Genomic DNA, 24,282 nt, shown 5'->3' with positions numbered 1-24,282 from the left:
CGTGCACCCCATGGACAAGAGAGCCCTAAATCTGGGCATAGACCTGACCTGAGACGTGAAAACACTCTGAGAAGAAGACTGTAAAGCAGCGCGAAGAACACAGAAATCCACCAGAACAAATAAAAACGTACGCTGTTTATTTACAGAAGGACTTGTCGTCAGCAGTATGTCAGTGTTCCCTAAATTAATTTAAACTTTAATACTTTAATACAATCCCAATAAAACTACCAGCAGGCTCTTTTTTCCCTCCCTCTTTTCTAGAAATAGACTGACATGCTCTATGCTTCCTATGGAGAAATAAATAGAAATCGCCAGGGAGACTCTGAATAGGAACGAAAATGGCGAGGAACTAACCTGCCAGATATCAGAACTTACAACAAAGCCTCAGGAATAAAAAGCGTTGTGGGGCTGGATCACGGACAGACAGGCTGACAAACGGGCACAGCAGAGACGGGCCTCGGAGTACACAGGGTGTTGTGCAGTGTCGAGTCAGCAGCTCATATCCGCTCAGTAAGCATGACGGGCTCCTGAATTTCTGGTGTTAGGGTAGCTAGCTGTCCAACTGTGCATCCCAAACACCGGAATTGACTTTATTTTTTATTTTTTTAAAAATTGTATTTATTTGACAGAGCGAGAAAGAGAGAGAGCACAAGCAGGGGGAGCAGCAGAGGGAGAGGGAGAGGCAGGCTCTCCGTTGAGCAAGGAGCCCAACGCGGGGTTCAGTCCCAGGACCCTGGGATCATGACCTGAGCCGAAGGCGGACGCTTCACCGACTGAGCCACCCAGGTGTCCCCAGAATTGACTTTTAAAAAATTATTTAAATATAAAGAATGAAACCATAAAAGCACTAAAAGAAAACCCAGGTAAATTCTGTTTTAACCTTAGAGTGATGAAAGCCTTTTTAACCATGACTTAAAGTCTAGATATCTTTGAAAATTAATAGATCTGGTTGCAGAGCAATAAAACATTGGCATGGGGGGAAAATACATGAACAAAGTCTGAAAGAATGGGGGGTGGTATTTAAAATTCCTCTCCCAGGTGGAAGACCAGCTTTCATGATATGTGAAGAGCTCCAAGAACTCAAAAACAACACTGACAATCCAGCAGGGAAATGGTCAGAAGATGGGAATGATCTAGCAGTTCCCAGAAAGAGAAATACAAATGGCCCTTATTTACGCGTAGGGGAGGTGCTCAGTCCTTTCCGTGCTAAGGGATGTGCACAGTAGGACGGCGCCGAATATGGGTTTTCACCTCTCAGATGGGAGAGCGCTCAGCTGTCTTACCACAGGCTGTGTGGCTAGGGCGCAAAGTGTCTAGACTGCAAATGCATTTGTCCTGTGATGGGGCCGTGTCACTTGCGGGAACTTACAGCTTTCCCTGCGTGGGTCTGAACAAGCCACGCTCTCCTCCTGACGGGCTGCTGCGCGTTTGCCGTGAAGAGAGGACGCTCTCCGCGTGGCAGGGTCGCCTCACATAGAGCGAGTGGTCCTCTCATTTACGAAAAGGATGGCTCAGTCTCTGTGTTCCTGTTTCTTAGGTTTGCATAAAGAAACATCAGGAGAATCAGTAAGAAACTAACAAAGCACTTACAGTAGTGGTGGAGGGGGGCTTTAACTTGCATTTTATTTAACATTTATTTTCCTTTTATATCCCGATGTCACTTTTCCACGTTCAGGTGTAATCGTGCCGCCTCGGCAGCCCTGCAGGGACAGAGGCGAGAAGCCGCCTTCCCCATCGGTGCCTTTCTGTAGCATTTCGATCCTTGAACTTTTAAATATACTTACTAGTTTTGGAACGCGTACGAAAAAGTAGATTGAACGCATAAAAGCATCCGTACGTGCCAGTGATTTTCCCATTGATCCCGGTTATTCACAACATCCGTGGTGTGTTTTCATTCCGAAGCTTACTTTTGACACGAGAGCGTCTGATGCGAGAATGTTTTTTTAATGTTCATTTATTGTTTTAAGTCATCTCTACGCCCAACGTGGGGCTCGAACTCACCACCCCGAGATTAAGGGTTGCGACCTTCTCCGACTGCACTGTCCAGGCGCTGTGAATATTTTAAGTATCTTCTGCACTTGGTGGGTGGGAAGTCCATCACGCCAGGACCTGAGGCGTGTGGAGGAAAGTGGACGTGCCCAGTGAACTTGCTGCGGAATTTGTGAGGGGCCGTGAGCTCTTGTGACCATTAAGCGGAAATCCTGCCCTGGTCTCGTTTTCTCAGGCACTGCTGGTTTTGACCTCACACTGTTGCTAAAACTGGGTGCGTGCACATCTCGACACCATCCTGCCATCTCCGCTGGCACCCATCACTCTGGGAACAGCCACCCCGCAGCCCACTCAGGGTCTCCTTTTCTCTCATTGAGATCTGAACTCTGGGAATCACACGACGGGAAACATGACTATCCCACTGTGTGAGTTTCTCCGAGTTCACAGTAGGTCACGAGCGGCCGTGCTCACTGGTACTCAGGACTGTCCCACCAACGTCCCAGCCCCCCCGTAACAGACTGTCGTCGCGTGGAGGAGAAGGAAGTGTGTTCTGCCAGGTTCTGCCATGGGCCTGGCCTCGTGAACTGAGCCTCGCAGAAACCATCCCTCCTGCTCTCTGCTCTGTCCTGGTATCTGTCTGCACACTGCGTCTTCGGTCGGTGCCACAGTGAAATCTGTGCTCCCTTCCCCCTCTGCACTTCACTTCCTCACCTCCCTGTCCCTCGTTTTAAAAGCACAATTCCCTGAAGTTCCGAGAGACAAGAACCAGAGCCGTAGCAGGGAATTAGAAGCACGTCAGAGCTGGTTTTAACATGTGGTGGGACAGGGGCCTATTTAGGAAAGACCATTTTGTATTCATGCCCTTGCCTTTCCTCCGGCCCTAATCTGTCATACCTGCAGCTAGATGTGGGGGACGCAGCTGTCGCCGAGGCTTCTTGGCTGCCAGAGCCCCCGACGCCCCGCGGAAGGCGCTCCCCGGAGCTCGTGGGAAGTGTGTGTCTGTGCACTGCATTTCTGTGCCTCTGTAGTTCCCTTCCTTCTGATGCGGCACTTGGCCAGGGTACGCGTGTCCCAGGTCCCTGCCTGCGGTGTGGACAGAGGGCAGGGATGGGGCAGCCGAGCTGGTGAAAATCTGAGCAAGCTCTAAGCCAGTTGGTAAGCGACTCCGGCTGAGGCTGGAAGGGCAGGCAGGCCCGCAGAGACGGCGCTCGTGCGGCCCCTCCTGGCACGACCTCCTCATCAGAGCGGGCTCTGCACCGAAGGCACTCTGACGCACACGCCTTGGTTCGGAGTGAGTCGGGTGGAAGTAGCGGCCCCGTGCTACTATGGTGAGGCGTGCTGCAGGAGCTTCGCTGGGACGCGTGGGCCTCGATCTGACTTGTCGAACCTCTGGTTTAAATAAAGAAAGGGGCCTTTGTTCTCGGAATCGGGCACCAGGCCGCTGTTCCCAGGGGCGCTGGCACTGCTCTCTCCCGGTCCCCTCTGGACGTCGTCTCTACCGAGAGGACGTCATGTTGATGCCTTCTTAGATCTTCTGTCACCGCCTTTGTTCAGAGCAGGGCGTCCCCGCGGGATTACTTGGAAACTCGCACTTGATTGGCTTCCTGGCTCTGCGGGAATCAGCCTGCTGACCTGAGTCCCGGGCGCCCATGCTTCCTGACCCACACCCCACCCTGCTTAGCTCCCACTTACACGGCCGGGTCGGTGGTGCCCTGTCGGTTTACTGGTGCGAGGCAGAAACACCTGATTATCAGCCCCCGAGAAGCAGACGGTGTGGAGGAGGCGCGGGGCCGGGGGGGGGCGGGGGCTCTGTCTGCAGAGCTGGGGGGGCTGCACGTGGGAGACAGCCCCACGCCCGTGGAGGGGGAGCACGCGGCCCTTCTCCCTTTGTTGTCAGAAGCTTACTTCTTCTTTAATGGCCTTTGTCCTCTGGAGGGAGCAGTTGAAATTCATCATCTCTTTGGACGTGTTACCCCAGATGCCACTAATCAGTTTTTCTGGATGTCAGTCCAGGAGCCCGTGTAACACTGAACCCACGTTCCAAGGGTCCCTCCCTCCAGAATAAGAGCATCTCGGATGCGTGTGTCACTCTCAGATGCTCTTGGATGTGCTGCGTGCTTACCTTCGACCCCACAAGTCGAGCAGAGTCTAAACTGGGGTCCCCACAGCTAGCGAGAGGGACAGGCTGGTACAAGACCCACCTGCTTGTTTCCAGTTCTGCCTTTTCCTCTCCTCCGCGCAAACAGAAACCTTTCTCTCGGCGCTGTGCCCCTGAACCCTGAGTGTCCAAGGCATCATCCTCTGAGCCCCTCGAAGTACCAGCACTTGCAAAATGCCTCCAAACCTGCCAGCCTGGTGTGACATCAGGGCTTCTGGTAACATGGCCACCGCCTCCGAGCCAGGCTCCCTTCTCCAGGATTCCGACTCCTCAGTCCCGAGCACCTGTTCCCTGTGTCCTCCAGGGCCCCGTCCTCCATGGCCCAGAGCACCCTCTTCCCCCTCTGTGTTGCTGGGTTCCCACCCAATGCGAGTGTGGCTTCCAATCTAGAAGGTCAGCTTGGATCACACTCCGCTATTGGGAGTGCGTACGTGCACCCTTCCTCCTGACGGCTCTGCTCGAGTCTCAGAGGAACCTCAAACGCATCGGCCCCCAAATAGAACTCCTCCTCCTCGGAGGGCCTGTGACTGGCTCCCCACCTCTTCAGTGATCTTGCCAGGTAGTTGGGCCTCCCACCACCTCCTGCTTCCGATCCTGCCAGTACAGTCTTCCTCGCCTCTCGGGGTCATCCCCATCCCCTCTGCCCTTGCTGCACCTGCCACCCCCCTCCAGTCCGGCTCACCCTCCACTGCAGTCCCGCAGACCCACTGCCTCGACTGTCCCAGGTTCCAGCGCCTGCAGGCCTCCTCAGGGCCTCCACACAGCATCTGAAGCCCCGTGCCACCTGCATCCCGCATCCCACAGCATAGGCTCACCTTCACCTCCATCCCAAGTCTGCAGAAGATCCCAGCTGTCCCTCAGTGTAGGCGCCCCCCTCCTTTCCCTGAGCCCCCACGTGCCCGGGGTCTCCCTGCTGTGCCATCATGCACACACAGTTGTCTCTTCCAGAGACTGTGGGCACGGCGTGGGTCATGTCTGTGTCCAGGGCCGAGCCGTGTGCTGAGCTCACGAACCCACAGCCATGCAGGTGCGTGCTGGTATAGCGTGGCCTGGAGAGTCGGGAAGAGCCGCACACCTGACCGTTCACTTATACGCCCCACCTCAGGGCTCTTCCTTTGGGGTAAGGAGTTGGGCCTCTACTCCAGGAAGCACCTGTTGAAACATGTGGCACAAACGGTCCACAACGACTGTACTCACACAGATTATCCTTTTCCAGGGTTTTGTAAGTCTAAGCAAAACCCTAAGGAAAGCTTCGGCAGGGACTGGAGTCTGCAGAAACCAGGGAGGGTTGCGTGTTGGGTGCCTCCCCCTTGGAGGGCGGGAGGAAGGGAATGTTGAAGGGAGGGTGTGGGCGCGGGCCACAGAGGTGGAGGGGGCCTTCAGGGGGGCCGGTCCCACGGCCCGGACCCCCTCCCAGTGGGTGCCAGGAGGTGTTCGGGGAACGTCTTCGAGCTGCCGCACTGCTGAGCGTGCGTGAGGTGCCGCCCCTGTCCCGCAGCCAAGGACGGTGTGTCTGCATTGTAGCTGTTCTTCCAAACGAGCCCTGGACTTGAGGAAATCCTGAAGGCGTGAAGCAGTCACTGCACGTCCATTATTCGCACATCCCAGGAAGCGAGGAGCCCCTCCGGGTACCTGCACTCACGGTTTCTCCCTGTCTCTTTCTCTCCCCAGTCATGCCAAGCTGACCTGGTGAAGGACAACGGTCACAAATACTTCCTGTCGGTCTTGGCAGACCCTTACATGCCAGTAAGACGACCCTCACTTCTCCTTGGACCGTCTCGAGATCTGTGTCATTTGTCTCTGCTCGTGTGTCACGCTCTGGGGTTCCTGTGGCGAGGGGCTCCCTGCGGGTGGGGGGCCACGTCGGGGTGTGGGCAGGCGATGTGCCTTTGCTTAGGGGCACCTGACTGCAGAGCTGCTTCCTCTCTGCCTCTGAGCTGGTGGGTTCCCTTGTTTACATTCGTCTGTTTTTCTGGCGTGTCTTTGCAGGAGAGTGGAATCCACTCTCTCTCACATCCTGGCAACAGAATTAGATTAATGAGTACTTGCACGTCTATGATATGACAGCTCACATGCCTAGTGAAGGTTCTGGAACAGGACAAGTTGTTGATGTGCCTTATGAATCAGGAAGGAAGGGAACGAGGGCAAGAAAGAAGAGAGTGAATGTTTAAGTTTCAAATTATTTTGTTTTATTAAAGCGCTTCCACAATAGTCATCTAGGGGCAGCACTTACAGCGGCTCCTACAAATGTGTTGTAATTACTCCCTAGATCCCCTCCCTGCAGTTCTTAGCATGGCAGAGAGAACAAAACAGATGTCCTGAGTCGCTCCTGGATATGACTGAGTTTTGCCAGCATATTTAAAGTGTCAGAGCTCATTTTCACAGTCTTGGTGTTAATGCTGATTACCACAGAAAATCCAGAAGACATTAAAAACAGGATTGTTACATAAAAGGCGAATAGTGCCCGCGGGTTTGACGTAAGTGTGATAATGGAGCGTCGTCCTAGGCACGAAAGTTGGCACTCCACAAGACTGCACATAGCTGCTTCCCTGCTTTTCGGGTGAGCGAGAATACGGTCAACCGAATGGAAAAGGACCCTGCGTGGTGATCATGGCTGAGCGGTGAGCCGAGCCGGCACGGGTGGGCCCCACTTCGGCTGCAGACACATTGACGTTTTGAGCCCATAGTGAAATTCGAAAGAGAAGATTGCCAGATGCCAAAAACTGAAGCAAGGAGTCCAAGGAGAGCCACGGTGGGAAGGGAGCACCAACCCTGGGGTCCCCTGCCCAGCAGACCCGTGTCTGCACCCAGGATGGGGCCTGAGCGGCAGCAGCTCAGGAACAGACCCCTACTGATAGCCGGGAGGCTACGAGGCCTGCCCCAGCCCAGCCGCGGGAAGGGCTCAGAAACGCCGCTCCCAGGTGTCCACGTCCGGGCTGAGACAGCAGCCCGATCTTCAGGGGCCGGGAAGCAAAGGCAGAACTTTCCACCGGCACTTGCACAGCCCAGAGCCTGAGACCCTCAGCCCAGGCGAGCGAGCCAGCAGGGAGGAGAGCGGCAGAGCCGGCAAACGGGAGGTCAGCCCCGAGAACTGGAAGTAACAGAGCTCTCTGAAAAAGACTGTACAACCGTATGTGTAAGTGTGTGTGAGACGAGTGAGGGAAACAATTTAGTTATGTCCAGAAATACACCATTGTGTTGTTTCCTCAGAAGTACTTTTGTCCCTGTTAGAAGAAAATGATCTATTCTTTCCTTTTTACTCATCCTCAAAAATGACCAACTAGTGGGGCGCCTGGGGGGCTCAGTCATTGGAGTGTCTGCCTTCAGCTCGGGTCGTGATCCCAGGTCCTGGGATCGAGCCCCATGTGGGGCTCTCTGCTCAGCGGGGAGTCTGCTTCTCCCGACCCTTTGCCTCTCCCCCTGCTTGTGCTCTCCCTCTCTTGCTGTCTCTCTGTCAAATAAATAAAATCTTTAAAAAAAATGACCAACTAGATTCTCTTGGTAAGTAGGCAGATTCGAGGGGAGATCCTCTAGCGGACGACGCAGTCACTGCCGCTCAAAGCTCCGTGGACGGAGTGACCACAGACCAGCACCGTGAGAGAGAATTCGCGGAGAAGTCACACGGAACGGAGCCAACAGAAGGCATGAAGGAGGCCCAGAGGCCTGTGAGGAGGGGTCCCAGTGCTCCCAGCCCGAGGCCAGAGTGCGCCGTCAGGGCACTGGGGAGAAGCAGGACGCGAGCACGCCCACAGCTGAGAATTTTCCCCGTATGAAGAAAGGAATGAGTTTTCAGTTTTAAAAAGCACAGTGAATCTTGTAAAGGCTAAATAAAAACAGATCCAGACAGAGACTCATCCTGATGGAAGTAGAACATCTCAGAGCAAAAGGGAAAAATCTTAAAAGTAACCAGAACAGAAGAGGGCCTTTGCACAGAAGCGGATGGCTTCCGCGGATGATGGACGCTGGGGCTAGAGGAAACGGACTGTCACCCCGGGACCCTCCGCCACCTCACGTGCCATTCAGGACACGTAGTCAGAGACTCCAAGCCCACCACATTCGGACCCCCAGGGCTGACGCTTACGAAGACCACGCTTCACGCGGGAATCGAACCCACGGGGACGCTGGCAGCAGCACAAGACTGCGTCAGCAAACGTGTCGGTTGTGGGAACAGACAACAGCCGTCATGACCCTGAAGGGTTAAGGCTGGAAGAGGAAGGCCGGGATCGGCACCGCAGTGGCCTTGACAATTCTGAGGGTGAGAGCGAGAAGGACCGATTTCAGACTCCGCTCAAGGTGCACATTAAACACATTGGGCCCCGTGAAACCATCGAAATAGGCTGGCTGGTCCCCCTGGCAGGAGGGCCACAGAGGAAGGGGCAGGATGGAGACGACCCACGCGATGGAAGACCGGGAAGGAGAAGGCCGGGAACTGAGTTAGGATGCAGGGTTCCCGTGTCTCCCGCCAGCGCACTCAGGGAGAGCAGCGTGCTTCCACAGGCTTGAACAAGGGTGAGGGGTGAGCGGTCGGACGTGTCCCGGCCTGTGGCATCCGCACCTCAGGGAACCTGAGCTCAGAGGCTGGCTGGAAGCCTGAAGCCGCCGGAGCCTCTTCACAGGGCTTTTCTTGTCTGTAGACTCCAGTCGAAAGGCAGCAGAGCTGACCGCGCACCAGGCTCAGCACAAAGGCTCAGAAAGGGTAGCTCTGCTGTGCTCGGGGAAGGGTGGGCCTCCACCGTGGGGAGAGAGCAAAACCAGGCCGACTTCTGTCTTCCAGGCTGAGCACCGGACCATGACGGCTTTCATCCTCGCCGTGATTGTCAACAGCTACAACACCGGACAGGTGAGTGTCATGGCCACCCCCCCCCAGGGCCTCCTGGGCACTGCAGGGGCCTGGCCCAGCTGCCCCGTTCCATCTGAATGTCTGTGAGACAGTCTCCCTCGGAAGGGGGCACCGTGGAGGGGGCGGGGGCTTTTGTGTAGCCCGTTGTTGGCAGGGTAAGTTGAGGTCGGCGGGATCCGGAATAAGGAAAACTGAACGTAAGTTGCAGTGTGGAGTATCCCCGAGCCACGAGGCTGTGATCCCTGCCGGGGGTGACCTCCGGGTGTTGTCTGCCCTCTCGCAGGAAGCCTGCCTCCAGGGAAACTTGATCGCCATCTGCCTGGAGCAGCTCAACGATCCCCACCCCCTGCTGCGCCAGTGGGTGGCCATCTGCCTGGGACGCATCTGGCAGAACTTTGACTCGGCCAGGTGGTGTGGCGTGAGGGACAGCGCGCACGAGAAACTGTGCAGCCTCCTCTCTGACCCCATCCCTGAGGTGAGCCCGCCACCGCCAGTGTGTCCAGGCCAGCTGAGGCCAGGGTGCCAGCCAGCCAGCCCAGGCGCCACGTGCAGAGGAAGGGTGACCTGGAGAGGGCCGGAGACCATGCCGCACAGCCTGGCTCCCGGGTCCCTCACTCCCTGGTGGCTCACTCCGTGCCCGGTTTGCTGCGTTGCTGCTTCTGCAGCCCCTGCTGCCCTGTCAGGGCAAGTGGTACCGTGCAGGGGTTGGACCCCAGCCGCCCACTCTGGCCTGACCGCGACCCGGCCCATCTTGCAGGTGCGCTGTGCAGCGGTCTTCGCCCTTGGCACGTTTGTGGGCAACTCTGCAGAGAGGACCGACCACTCGACCACCATCGACCACAACGTGGCCATGATGCTGGCCCAGCTGATCAATGACGGGAGCCCCGTGGTCCGCAAGGTGCGTGGCCCCAGGTCTGCAGGCAGCCGCCGAGTGCCTCGCGGCCGGTCTCCCGCGGCGCCCGGGGGTCTGAGCCAGCGACCCTGACCGCAGCCGCGAGCCCTCATCTCCCACTGGCGCGCACCCTTTAGAGAGCAGACCTTTAAATGTTTGTTTAATTCTCTACAAAATGCGTTTCTTCACCAGATACTCGTGTGTTTGCTTCATTTAAAGGCATTTAACAGGGCTGCGCCTCCCGGCAGCTTGTAGAATAGGCTCCTTCCTGCCTGGGAGCAACACTTACACACATGATGGAGACTCAAAAGAGCAGTAGACACCCACAGACAGACGGAAAGGTTTGTGTAGTGTATTCCCCTCCCCGCCCCCGTGTTTGTCAGCGGCTGAACGAAACACTTTGATAAAGTTGAAAACGTTTACTTGTCTGTTCAGATGTAGCAATGTCACGGATTCCCGTCCGAGACCTCACGCCCCTGTCCAAAGCTGGCCGGCGCAGCTAGATGCCCCCCGCCCCCCGCCCCCAGGCAGAGGCGCCCCGGGACCCGCGAGGCTTTCTGCGAGCTTGGAAGGCTGCCCGTGCAGCAGAGCCGGTTTTCCCGTGGGCGGCACGCGTTCACACGGCACCAAGCAGGTGCCGGGCCGAGACCACCGCACGGGGAGAGGGAGGCCGGGGTGTGGCCTGGGGCCTTCTGCACATTTGGACCCCACTGGATTTCCTGGGAGGGACACAGTGTGGGCAAGTTCATGTCAGCCAGACTCGACACAGGGGAGGACTCAATCTGTCTCGCGTTCCCTTCAGGGGGTGGTTAGCCCGTTGCTCATGTGCCGATTACCTAGTATCCCACTAGGACCGTGACACGCGGCCCTGACGTCAACCCTGTTTTACTGGGCTGCGCGTTCTCGATTACAGGCTCCTTTCCTGCAGCCCCGCCAGCAAAGCACCTCTCCTCGGAGCCGCTGATCAGAGCAGCAAAGTAGTGGTTTCTTTAATTGTCCATTAAAATCCCTTTTAAAGAAGGAACGCTTTTTTCCTTCTTTCCAGAAAATCTTAAAAATAACGTTAATAAAAATTGGAAGAATGTCCCTTTCAGTTTCCAGTGTCAGGACAGTGGCCAGCAAAGCCATGGGAATGCCTGGGCCTGCTGTGCTTTCGAGCACATCCCCGAGTACCTTGATGTGGCCCCTGGGGTCCCGGTCCTGGCTGAACTCTACTCGCTGTGCCAGGTGTAGCCAGGTCTCTCCTGAGGACACGTTGCTGTCTGCCTCGCCTGGGGGCTGCATCCCAGGGGGGTGGCTGCATGTCCGAGCCCAACCCACCGATGAGGGGTGTGCCCCATCTGGAGGCGGAGGACGGCTCTTCTTCCCACGTGCTCCCGCATCCTGGGCTCAGCGTGCAAGCTCGTGCGTGCCAGGCCCTGGTGTGCAGAGTGGACGACGAGCCTGCCTTCGAGGGGCAGACACGGGAACGAGCAGTGGGGCTAGAGAGTGCCCGTAAATATGCAGGCCCTCCGAGGTGGGTGCAGAGCTCTCTGGAACAGGTCAGAGTGGCGCATACCCTGCCTCGCCGGGGAAGTGGGGTGAGGAAGGCTTCCCCAGGTGGGAGCTCGTCCCTGAGCATCCGGGACCCAGGGACATGAGGGGCAGAGAGAGCAAGTAGGGCAGGCGGAGTATGTGAGGAGGCCCAGGGGTATGAGGGACCGTGGTGTGCCCGGGGGCTGCTTGCCGTTCGGGTGGCTGTGGCAGCGAGTGGCACGAGGGGCAGCGAGGGGATGAGGGGGAGGGCGGTGGCTCATCGTCTCTAGGCCCTGTGTGCGAGGGCCGTGCCTGCACTCACAGCAATGAAGAACTTCATTCTTCTAGCAAATGCTTGAGTGCCTCACTCCAGGTACTAGGGGAGGCCTTGGGACCCTGCCCCGCGTTCAGGAAGTTTTCGCTCTGACAGGGGAGAGAGACAGCCCCCAGCAGATCTATGAAGTAAGTCAACAAGGCGATGTTTGCTATGGGAACGTGGGGGCACAGAGGTTTGGGGAGGAGGGCAGCAGTTACAGAGACGACGCAGGCTGGGCGGGGACGGCGGGGAAGGCCTTGAGGAGGGGGTGGCGCCGGCTCAGAACAGGGCCCCTCATTGTCTGCAGAACCCCCACGCCGCCGGCTGCTTGGTTCTCTCCTTGTCCAGAGCCACGCGGCAGGACTGGCATGGCGCACGGCACCCTGAGGGAGTACGGGCCCATCCTGCTGGTCCGGGAGACCCCGCTCGGGGCCCCGGTCAGGGTCACTGGCTGTGACCTGCGGCTAGGGCAGTGGTCATGTGGGCCGCCAGCCACTGGTACGCTCCTGCTTGCAGCACAGGAGAGACACAGGGATGTGTGGCGGGATTTTCATAAAGTCACGTGCATTCGATATGGACGAGCAGACTTCCGTTTATCATAGCGCGTATCCTTTCCTAGACGAGGCGTTTGATAGCAGAGTGTCGCCTCCCAGATCACTCTGGTCGTGAACCTGTCGTGAAGGACAAAGTGCAGCATGTCCAGTCCGCCAGCGCCCCCTCCTCCTCTGAAGGGCCAGGCGGGGGGTGCAAGTATGTCACCCATCCAGCCACAGGTCCGCGCTCCCGGCTTCCTCGCCACCGTCCGCCTTAGCAGCCCTGTGTTTTTAGTTTTGTTTGTAGTTGTAACCACAGCCCCACAGAGGACCAGCCCCCAGCGTCCACCTCCCTTGCCTGCACGTCTGACCCAGCACAAGACTGTTGAAAAGCCTCAGAGGCTGTTTCCCCATCGGTGCCCCAAGACGCAGGTCCCTGTTAGAGATAAAGGGGGACAAGCTGCCCGGGCCAGAGCACCTTCTCCCGGACGCGAGCCTGGAGGGTGTAATGTTGGAGTGAACATGCTCCCTGAACACTGCTCTGTCTTACTGTCGTTATGGGGCCGAGGCTGACACACCGTGACCATGGGCCCCCAGAGGTCAGCCAGTAATTTGTCGTTGGAGACATGCGGCGAGGACGGCCCTCAGGGGAGGAAGCAAGGAGGTGGCAAGAGGAAGCAGGAGGCCTTGGGAGGCCCCCAGGACGTGGTCCGACCTTCCGCGCAACCAAATGAGCATTAGCCGGACTTCCCTTGGGGCAGTTCAGGTGCCCAGGCGTGATGTCCCTGAATCCTGTGACAGCTCCGTAAAGTGAGCCCCAGGCTAAGGATTAGAATGTATGAGAAGGGAGAGGCTCCGTTCATTCGGCTTATACTCGTTAGGCACCGGTGTGCTGGGCCTTGGGTGGCCAGGCTGTGATGACCCAGCAGGGAACTGAACTGGCTCTTCTCCCCAGAGCTTGCACCTGGAGGTGGGGCGGGCTGGAGACTGAACAGATCCATGTGTGACATGGCAGGGGGCGACCGTGCTCTGAGGGAGGGAAAGCAGGGCGAAGGTGGAGTGTGACTCTGGGGGAGCCCTGGACAAACGTGGGGCACTCAGGGAGGCGTCTGAGCAGAGGCCTGAAGGAGACATGGGGTGGGCTGGGGACGCCTGGTGAGGCTTGTCCAGGCCAAGGGAACGCAAATATTCAGACCCGGAGCCAGAGTGGTGGCACCTTCAAGGATCCGTGCTAAGACGAGGGTGGTGGGCACGAGGGGCAGGGGTGGCCAGGACCCAGGCAGGCAAGGCCTTTTGTTGTTCTGTGTGTGAGCAGGCAGGAGGTTGGGAAGAAGGTGGGACTGACCCTGCCATATGAGGCTGAGAGGTGCTGCTGGCCACGGGGGCTGGGCCGCATGTCTCAGGGGTGCCAGGGGGAGCTGGGCCACATGTCTGGGAGTACCGGGGGGGGCTGGGCCATGTGCCTCGGGGGTGCCAGGGTGCCCCTGTTGAACCACTTCCAGAAGCTGAGAATGCCCTGGCCTCTGCCCCAGCCTGCGCACTCTTGCCAGCACTACCCACGCATCTGTATTTTGTGGTCAGATGTACACCAGGAATCCGTGGCCAGCAGTAGCCACCTTGAGTGGCCGCCACCCCAGCAGGATGTGCTTGGTCCAGAGCCACTGGCATGGGCAGCGCACTCAGTGTTTGACTTTGGGTGGCATTCCCTGCATCAGAGGGTGAGGGACCTGGGTGCAAGTTAATGTTCCAGGGCCCAGCACAGGCTTTTCTCGCCCCGCATCAGAGTGAAGGGGAGTCAGTGCTCTTCAAAGACAGTACAGGCTACGTGTTTGCTGGGAGGGGCCAGCGGGCAACCCCACCGGGCATGTGCTCTGGTTTGCAGGGGGAGTGGGCCAGCATTAGGCGCCGCAGTGAGTGCCAGATGAGGTGTCCCCAGTGGGCATGAGCAGACTCACGGGGGACTCAGTGCAGTCAGACTCTGGGCAGATTGGGTGGGAGGTGGGTTGGGCGTTCACAGTTCTGTGGGCGTGAGCCGAGGAGTCCCCAGTGGGGGGCTGAATGGGAAGGGGTGGTGCTGGCAGACTGTGGGGCACACTGAGATTGGGGTCACGGGAGCACTTAGGCAAAGATGCTATGCCAATGCAGGAAGGGCCAGCTTGGAGCTTAAAGGGAGGGGGGATGCTGGCGGTGGGTTTGGGAGCAGTGCAGTGCACAGACGTGACAGGAGGGAGGTGAAGGGCTGTGTGGGGTTAAGGTGAGAGAGACCCGTGCAGGAGAGGAGGGGGCAGCCGCCAAGGGGGTCCCAGGCCCCATGCAGAGCCGGGCACGTGGGCAGAACTCCCCCAGCATGGGGCTGCAGGGAGCTACATGCAAACCAGGGGTCCTCAGGCCGTCATGCGACAGACCTACTGTGCTTATCTCCTTGGGCAGTCAGGCCTGAGGGTCATGTGGAACTTCCTTGCCTTTCGGGGACCGGAAACTAATGTATCTTTGCAAGTTTTGCATTTAATAAAAAGAGCATGCCCTGGCTTGTCAGATGTGCTCTGCTTTAACACACCCAGAATTCAAACGGCTCACCCAGCGGCAGGGTCCAATCAACACATAGGGTCCCAGGATTGATCTGCCCTTCCCCCCCAGAGGGTGTCATTCACACCTGTGTCCCTAGGACACCTGCTCTGTGCCGCTGGCGTGTAGTGATCCCGCCCGCACTGCTTGTCCGGAGGCTCCAGCTCCCTCTGGACACTCCCGAGTGCATCCCTGGAAGGGCCAGTCCCCACTGCCAACATTGAGTGCAGAGTGTATCTTAACCTTTCTTTTTTCTGTGGTGACTTGAGCACTCGGCGTGAACTCTCAGCCTCCCTGCTTTCCCACAATCGTCTGCCAGCCGCCAGTAAGCGTTATTGTCCTTGTCCCTCTCGGCAGGAGCTGGTGGTGGCTCTGAGTCATCTTGTCGTTCAATATGAAAGCAATTTCTGCACGGTGGCCTTGCAGTTCATGGAGGAGGAGAAGAACTACCCCTTGCCTTCTCCGGCAACCACAGGTACGGTGGCCTGCGGGGACCCCAGGTCAGGACCACAGCTGCCCTGCCTTGGGCCAGGGCCTGAGCTCACCGCCACTCCGAGTGGCCCCTGTGACTCCCGTCCTGCCAGGCACTTAGCAGAGTAGAAAGGCAGCAGGAGGGGCCACACCGACCCTCTGGCTCTTTTCCTTCCTTTTACCATGTTTGGAAATCCGACTCATGGAGATGTTGAAGGGTAGCGGAACGTGTGCCGTGGGGGCTCACGGACACGCACGTCAGCTCTTCCTGTGATGAGCTGTTGCCGGTTTCCTGCTCATGAGTCACGTTAGGCAGCTCCTTTTCTCCCATTTGTCCTTTTTGCTGGATTTCTATTTCTTCGTGTTGGGTTGCCCCCTCCCCCAGAACGCAGCCTTCTCTGCAGGAAAGAGGGCTCGTGATCAATAACACAAGCATTACTGCTTTTAGAACATCAGAGAAGGGAAATGAAAATGAACTTGCCCAGTGAAACAGCTGGTGTGCTGGAGGAGGGCACAGGGGCCGCGGAGGGGAGGGCCTGCAGCACTGAGCCAGCCGCCGCTCTGCGGTTGTCTGTAGGGCAGCGGCCCACGGCGGAGCCACAGAGCGCCTGGCGCTGCCCTCAGGGCGGCCCCGGTCGCCGGTCCTGCTCTGAAAGGTCTAACGACAACCCCGCAAAACAGCAGGCATGGGCTCGGGTCGTCTGCTCCATACGCTCCGCTCCTCGCCCGGCGTGCACGTGTCCAGCTTTGTCCAGCTGACTGGACACACGTGTGTCAGAGGCCCTTCCTGAGTATGGGCCTGCTGGTCTGGGTGCGAGCTTCTGTCACGTGCTGTTGCAGCACCCCCCCCCCCCCGCGGCTAACGGGGTGCACTGCCCCCCCAAAGCCCACCATTAACTCTTTCTTCTTCTCTCTCCCAGAGGGTGGGAGTTTGACCCCCGTGCGGGACAGCCCGTGCACCCCCAGACTCCGCTCCGTGAGCTCCTACGGAAACATTCGTGCCGTCACCACCGCCAGAAGCCTGAACAAATCTTTGCAGAATCTGAGCTTGACAGAAGAATGTGAGATGCTGGAAATCGGGTCCTTGGGTTGGGACAGTCGTGGGTTTGATTTTCTGAACCTTTACTTACACCGGGGCCCCACCCGTTTCTCTGCCCTGACCGCGAGTCACGCTGTCCCATCTGCTGGCCCTGAGGTCTGACCGTGGCGCCACTGCAGATGCAGCTGGGGGTGGGGCGGACCGTGTGGGAGGCGCACATGTCGCCCTGGGCGCCCACCCTGACGACCCCCCGCCGTGCTGTCTGGGCAGCGGGCAGCTCGGTGGCGTTCTCGCCCGGAAACCTCAGCACGAGCAGCAGCGCCAGCAGCACCTTGGGCAGCCCCGAGAACGAGGAGTACATCCTGTCCTTCGAGACCATCGATAAGATGCGCCGCGTCAGCTCCTACTCTGCCCTCAACTCCCTCATCGGTGAGTGCGGCGCCCGTCCCCCGCCTGCCCCCACCCGCCGTCTTGGCACCCAGGGCTCGCCCTCAGTGCACGCCAGGTCGCGGGACATGGGGACCATCCCAGTTGGAGAACAAGCATTAACTGGAGTGTGGAGGTGAGAGGGATGTGTGCTGCGGGCAGACGGAAGTTTCCGTCGCTTTAACTTTGCTCTGTGATAGCTACAGGCCGTTCTGGGCTTGTGTGGGAAGGCTGCCAGAACCTTCTGTCTGTGCAGCCCAGTGGCCGTTGGTGCGCTGATTCTGCCCGGGAGACACCTCATCTGTTGAGGCACAGAGCAGGGACGTCCACGCCTAACGGGCAGGGTGACGTCCCACCTAGAGCATGCTCTTCCCTCCTCACGGGGAGGTGGGCGTCCACCCCACTTCCTGGCCGTGTGACTGTGCGTCTGACGGCGCTGGCAACGAGGGCCAGACCCAGCCCGGCAGGTCTTTTCCACGCCGACCGCCCAGCATGGTGTCCCAGGCCTCAGCTGGAGTTTCAGTTAATGTTAAGAAACACTCTATATGTAAAAATGTAGGGACACTAGCGTACAGCCCCCCTGTGTGTTTCGTTCCTCACGTAAGGAATCACAAATAGAGCCGAATCCCCAGAGCTTGTCCACGGGGTCCATGCTCTCTTACTGTCTGTGAACCCCCAAAGCACTCAGTGCCCCTTACAGGCCGCAGACTTCGCAGGAACCCTGTCCTTCGGCTCCTTCCCGTGAGTTTCTCTCTGTGCCGGGCTCCCTTCCACTGCTCCGCCAGCCCCTCCCCGTCCGCCAGGGTTGACTTACCCGTTCTGTCAGCGGAGGGCCAACCGTGAGTCCTCCCTCTAGCCGTCACAGCATGGTTGGGGCTGGTTCTTCTGGGCTAGCTTCGGCATCTCACGTTGTTCTAAGTTGCCGGCTTCCGTTGAATGTTCTCGCTCCGTGGAGCTGTGCGGAGCGTTCTCCTGACTTTGTGGCCTCTCTTGTCTCTGGACGCGGGTCCCTTGTACTCCTGTTGCTGTGTGCTTCTGCTCCTTGTTCACGGTTCACCCCGCAAAACATTTGTTCATTTCCCTGGTGTTTACAAGTCCCAACTTTTGCTTTGTCGATTTTTTCATTACATCTATATGTTTTGTTCCGATAACTTTGTTCCGTTATTCCCTTGTCTTTTCTTTTGCTTTTCCCTGTGGTTCGTTTTCATTTCTGGAGTTGACAATAGAAAGAGCTCGTGCACTGACACCTTTTCCTGCATTCCAGCGTCAGCATTCACATCTGTGATTTCCCCGTCTGCCCCTCGTCGGCCCCTCGTGTCCGTTCTAAGTCATTGGCTTATTTCCATGGTGAACCCTATGCCCTAGTGCTTAATGCTGTCCACACCACGTGGTGATGGTGGTATTTCTGACTTTGGCCATGATCTGGAGGGGGCAAGGCCATGGGTCCTGCGTGAACCACACCAGTCTGCCCCTCTGCTGGAACAAGCCTTGGAACGTTTGCCGTAGTTCCTGCAGGTCGAGTCCATGTAGTGTCCCACCGTGGCCTGGACGGGCCATGGGTTCCAGACGTGGCCACCGCACCCCCCAGGGTGGCAGGAACCAGAAGGGGATCTCTGCTTGCCAAACACACCCACCCACCAAGAACTTAGCTCAAAAATACCAACTTGAATTATCCATCTAAATTGAGAAATAACATCACAGATTTGTGTGTTTTGTTGTTTGCTAAAATATCCCAAGTGCACAGAAGGCACGGGCCGAGCTCGGCATGAAGGCGGGTTCTGCTGACAATCCGAGTGTCACTTGCGAGGTGTCTGTTTTGAACTAGAACAGGTTCTTTTAACAGAATTAACGTGTGTGGTGGCTAAGTTCCCAGGCTGGCCCCCCAGGACTCTTTTAAAACCCAGATCGATATGAATCTGAATTAGTATTTTTGTGTATATGTCTACAGTGAAAAATATGAAGTAACGGGGGAAACTCAGAGAGACAGAAATGCACCACGTGGTGGCTCTGACCCGCCAGCCAGGTGAGCTCGGCCGCCACACCTCCCCGCCCGAGTCAGGGCGACTCCGCCTCCCACCCTCTCGCCAGAGCAGGGATCGGCAGACATTCTCTGCGGAAGGCCAGATCGTGCGCATTTTCAGCCTTGCAGATGGCGCAGAAGTAGCCACAGGTGGCAGGTGAACGAATGAATCTGGCCGTGTTCCAATCAGCCTTTACTTCTCAACTGAAATGCAAATTTCATGAAATAGTCACAAGTCACAAAACATTATTTTGCTTTTTATCACGCCACCATGGAAGAAGAAACGCAGAAACGCCACAGACCTTGAAGATGGTCCACACACTGGGCATCTCCACTCCCACCCCACCTCCACTGCAGGGACCACAGCAGACGCGGGTCCTTGGCCCAGAGCCAGGTGTCATCCGTAACTCCTCTGTCCCTCACCCCTGCATCCTGGCCTCACCACCCAGGCCAGCAACCCCCTGCACCAGCTCCTGCAGGGTCCTCCTGACCGGCCTCCCTGTTGCCTTCCTCGGGGCCTCCTCCCGACCGCGTCCTGCCATGCAGCACGCGTCCAGGTGCCTTGTCGTCCTGCCGTCCAGTACAGCCTGTGCTCAAGGGTGCGAGTCCACTCTGCGGCCCCCTGATCACACACATGGCTGGCCGTCAAGAGAAGAAATTGTCAAAACGGTCACACCTGGCTTTTGAACTCACAGAAACATGAGGAGTATTGAAGTCGCAAAAAGGATTGAAGTCACTTGTCGCCAGGGGACCCTTGAGAGCTTTCGTCAGAAGGTCCCCGTTGTCTACGGCACGTCCCCTTCTCCGGGGTGTTAAAGACCACACATGCTGGCAGAGGCAACAGCAGGTGCCGGCCGCAGTGTTTGGGCCACATCGCGGGGCAAGTGTGGAGCTCATGCTACGTGCCTGAGGTGGGACTCCTGCCTGGAACACAGTGCTGCTCTCTGACGAGTGGACACCATCTTGTCCTGGGTGTTGGCGGGGGAAGCAGGACTTGGCGGTGTAAGGATGAAGAATGTCATCGGAGGCCACGTCAGGCCGGAGAACACGGCAGCTGCCAGGGAAGAGGCAGGTACTGTCGGTCTCCAGCCCGCATGGCGCAGCCCCTCCCGCCGCTGCCCTGCCTGCTGTCTTCCTCCAGAGAGCTGGCAGTCCTATCACCCCTACCTTTTTGCTCACAAATTCTGATTCCCGGAGAAAGCTGAGTGTTATCTGCATATCAGTCAAATCTTTGGGAACTTGAGTGGAAAAGTTCTAAAATGAGCTGGAGTTGTCGGGCCACCTCATGCATATTCCATGAGATAGCGCTCCCGTCCGCCACGCACGTAGAATGCGTCACCCACCCAGTCCCGTTGCTTGCAGCTCTCGCCTGCTTAAAGACATTTTTTTTTTTTCATTTCAACCAAAGGACGGCAATCTCTCTAGCCTCTCACTGAATATTGCAAGAGATTCTCAAAACCATGGCAACCTAAGGACATCCATTTATTCCCACCTTTTCCCGAAACGCCAGCCCCTCCGGGTCCCCTCCCAGCCCCCTCCCTGCTCTGTCGCTGCAAGTACTCCCCATTGTCTTGCTTGCTGTGCAGTGTGTCCCGGAACAAATTCCCCAGAAGGGGCCTGGGCTTCCCTTGACCCCGCCGGGATCTCCACCTCCTGAAGCATGCCAGCCTGATGTTTGTAGGGTTGTGCTGGGACCCGGGCTCCGTGTCCCCCACCTCTGGAACCCCACGTGTCTCTGACTCACCAGCCATCTGGCCTGACTCCCACGTGGGCCCCTTGTTGGTCCTCCCCATTTCTGGCCCCCCCCCACCCCAGGGCCGGTCTCAGCACACTGCATGCCAGGACCCCCCTCAGATCTTACCCACATGTCTACACACTGCCAGGCTTGTCCAATGGCAGCCAAACACAGAAGCCCCCGTGAAAATCGCACTTGCTCCTCCTGCAAACAGCCCCCACTGTCATCATCAGCCCTCCCCTGCGCCCACTGCTGTCCTCCGCCCGCAGGCTGGACACTGGTCCCTGAGCGAGGTGCGGACAACCTCTCTGACTTCACCGCATGCCTCTCCAAACCAGCAGCGTCTGGTCCTCCCTGCCGGCGATATTCTGTGTCCCCACGAGGGGAGGGGGGAGGGGGTCCCTGACTCACCACAATGTGACTTCGCCATCTTTATTACTCGGTTTTGGCGAAGCTGCCGTTTCTTGATCCCACGTGCTGCAGGCAGCCCTGCGTGCCCCTCCGGCTCTGAGTCTTACCCTTGGAGAGTGCCCAGAGGTGGCAGTGGGAAGGGTGGGGAGAGAGGGCCCCTCGTGCTTGCCCCGGGGCCGTCCTCCCGCCCTAGCCCCATCAGTCATCCTGCTCCACGCCCCGGGTCCTGGGGGGCAGGGACGGTCACTCTGCTTCTTTGCGGGAGTGGGTCACAGCCTGGAGGGAGTGAGGTGGGGTCATTTCTGTTCCGGGGATTTGGGACCAGACTGCGGCGCCCATGAGCACTCTCACCCCTGAAGGGCTTGCTAGTTGTAGATCAGAGCACTGGCCAAGGTGGAGCGATCGCACCTCCTTGAAATTTTGTGACCGTTGATGCCACCTGAAGTGTCTTCCCATAGTGACGAATCCGAGCCGGAGCTGGGCTGGGAGGGTAGAGCCAGGATTCAAGCTCTCACCGGCCCGGAGCCTGCCCCCACCTGGCTGTGTGCCTAGTGCTGGGCCCAAGTTCCTGCTCAGAACCCAGGGTCATGGCCGCTGCCCTTGGGGAACAGAGAAGAGCAGAAGGACAGAGTCGGAGCCACGGGCACTGCCCACACCCCTGGAGGAGGAGGCCTGGTGAGCAGGGCCGGCTTCCCACTGGCCCTGGGGGCCCTGCTCAGCCTGAGGCCACTTGTCCCTGTTGTATCATGACTGGCCAGAAAGTAGCATCTCCTCCCTCTCTCTCTGCGTCTCCCCACGACCTCGAGAAGTCCTAACAGAGGAGGCCTTCGTAAGCCCCCAGTAACCCCGGGACCCCACAGCCACAAGCTCTGAGCACGGAGAGCAGAGGGGCCGGGAGAGTGCAGGGCCCCATCAGCCAGGAGGAGGGGGAGTGCGGTTGTCGCCAGCGGAGCCAAGCACTATCCCAGGGAAGGTTTTACAGCCCATTAGTTTGATTTCTTGCTGCCGGGGAACGGCGGTGAGAGAGCGAACGGCGTTGTTTTCTGACGGCACAACATCATTTATATTTTTATGGCCACAACCCTTGATTAAAGGCCATTATTACGTGTGTCTTGTAGGGACCCTGAGGAACATCACGGACAGGATTATGCCGACAGGGTGGCTGCCCGGTCTAGGCAGGGCTCCATCCTGGGGCCTCGGGCCAGGATGCTCACGCCTCCCGTGGGCAGAGGGAGGAAGCGAGGGAGCTCCTGAAGGGACTCCATCACCAGGGGGAGCCCAGCGATGGGGGCGCGTCACAGAAAGGACGAGGGTACTGGCCCCAGGCCTTGGGTGCCGGTTGCTGGATGGGGCAGAGGCTCTCGGCCCATGGTGGCCCCTAGAGCATTCGCGTCGGGGACCCTTGAGACCCAGGGAACAAGTGGCAAGCTCCAGCTTCTCCTTTCCCCGAGCGGCTCAGCCAGCCCAGGGGACTTCTGGGATCCAGAGTTGGCCACAGAGCTCCAAGCAAGTTTTCCTACATCTTACGCTGTTTGGAAAGTTGTAGCTGTTGCTCTGAAAAATAAATGTAAAGCCATTAGTTAGGATCTTTTATTACTTTTGGTCTAGACGTGGAAATAGCTCTCCGCGCTCGTGAGGAAGCAGTTTTGAGTGAGTGCCAGACGCAGGCGCCCTTTCTGAGCATTTCACAGCCCGGAGGACTCCTTGCTCCCGGAGGGCCGACTCGCGTCCTGCGGCACCCCTGGGGCTCCAGCCTCTGCTGCGCTCCTTCACAGCCTTGGGCTGGGTTAGCAGCAGGCTCAGGAGCAGGACGGCTGTGCAGCAGGGAGGCCAAGGGAGCACGGGGGCCGCGCTGAGGGACGGGGCGCGGGGAGGCCGAGGACGCGGGGGCCGTGCGGAGGGACGGGGCGCGGGGAGGCCGAGGACGTGGGGGCCGCGCTGAGGGACGGGGTAAAACGCACCGAGCACTTCTCTGCCAGTCTCATGTTTTCACCAGCAAGTACTTACACCATTCGTGCGGCCAAAGACCCTGGCAAAAATTAGAGCCTTTTCATTCTCTGTCGAATCACAACTGTCGTATCAAAGTCGAAATCTTTTGCGAGGAAGGCCACAACAGTGATGAAAACCGAAGTTCACGATGGATGGCAGCAGCCAGCGGGTCCCCACCCTTCCTGGGTGCATGGTGCGCCTCGCCCACTGGGGCTGGTCTTGTGCCGCCACAGCCCCGTACCCCTCCTCGTGTTTGCGCCAAAGGCACCGCCAAGCGAGGGTCTGGTTGGTCGGGCGTCTGCTGTTGTATCGGCACACGGGTAACAAGGCTCCTCAGCACTGCGTCCCCGTCCTCCCCACCCCGGGTGCTTGAGGCTGTGGCGGGGGTCTGGCATCTGCAGCGCGCCCCCTTGCCGCTCTCTGTCCCATGGTGGCCACGCTTTGGGGAAGCTGAGCCCAAAACTAACGGAGGGGGTAGACTTTCACACATTGGCTATGATGAGTTTGAGGGGCCTTCCCAAGAGCCTCCGGGTCAGTGGTGATGACGAGGACCCTCGCCCCCTTGGGGACTGTTCTCCTTTCCCTTCTGAGCAGGCTGCCTCCGTGAAAGTGACCGCACGGTCCCTGTAGGTCATGATCCCGCGGCTCTTGCGCAGTTGACATGGGAGCCACGTCTTTGTGGAAACAGTCCTTAGGTCGTGCGGGGCGCACTTCCTGCTGGCAGGCACCATGCCACCATACAAAAGTGGATTTTAGGAAATGCTGCCGGAGTCTCTGGGCTGATTTTACCGAACAGCTTCCTCAGACTTTGGTCATAAATCTGGTTGGCCGTCCCACAGCCGTTGAGTCAGGGTCAAAGGTGTTCATCCGTACCTGTCTCTAAATTAAAGTGTGCGGGGAACATGTCCGCACGTGGGTCACTCACCCTGACTCAGGCTCCCCTCCAAGCAAGAGTGTGTTCAGCTGACATCTCACCAACCAAAGTCCGGATTCATACGGAGCCCTGGTCCCCGGAGGGGAGCCCTGTCTGATCCCCAGGGCCACGAAGCCCACATGAGCCGCCGCCTGCACACACGCAGGCCCTAGAGCAGGCCGCTGACGGCGCGCACCTGACGCGACGCCACCTCCCCTCCCGGGCAGCGCAGCCGTGGTCGCCGCAAGGCCACTTCAAGAGGGGCGGGGCTTTCTCCATCCCTGCGGCGAAGGGTGTGCGGCTGTGCGGGCATGAGACGGTGCCGCCTCTGCCTCCTGGGGAGCGGCTGTAGGCTGAGGGATGCTAGGGAGCGTCACCCTGCGCCTCCTCCAACCCGCCTTTGATTTGAATGGTCAGGTGCCACAGCGGTGCTGTAGACACAGCATTGGCCCAAACGTCAGACAGGTGGG

General features: G+C 58.2%; 1 protein-coding gene across 6 annotated transcripts in view; it reads left to right on the top strand.

The window, feature by feature from the left end:
• RPTOR (regulatory associated protein of MTOR complex 1) overlaps positions 1-24,282 on the top strand; it is a 329,837-nt gene that overhangs the window by 263,517 nt on the left and 42,038 nt on the right. For all 6 annotated transcript variants that reach the window (XM_026483938.4, XM_057317686.1, XM_048227109.2 and 3 more), the window contains 7 exons: positions 5,819-5,893; positions 8,922-8,987; positions 9,271-9,462; positions 9,745-9,885; positions 15,166-15,283; positions 16,200-16,340; positions 16,589-16,747. In XM_026483938.4, the coding sequence (XP_026339723.2) occupies positions 5,819-5,893; positions 8,922-8,987; positions 9,271-9,462; positions 9,745-9,885; positions 15,166-15,283; positions 16,200-16,340; positions 16,589-16,747 (892 nt within the window). The remainder of the gene's footprint in view (positions 1-5,818; positions 5,894-8,921; positions 8,988-9,270; positions 9,463-9,744; positions 9,886-15,165; positions 15,284-16,199; positions 16,341-16,588; positions 16,748-24,282) is intronic.

The sequence above is a fragment of the Ursus arctos genome, unplaced genomic scaffold, assembly GCF_023065955.2.
Source record: "Ursus arctos isolate Adak ecotype North America unplaced genomic scaffold, UrsArc2.0 scaffold_24, whole genome shotgun sequence".
Lineage (NCBI taxonomy): Eukaryota > Metazoa > Chordata > Mammalia > Carnivora > Ursidae > Ursus > Ursus arctos.
Note: the sequence above shows the minus strand (reverse complement) of the source record. Positions and strands in the feature narration are given on the sequence as shown.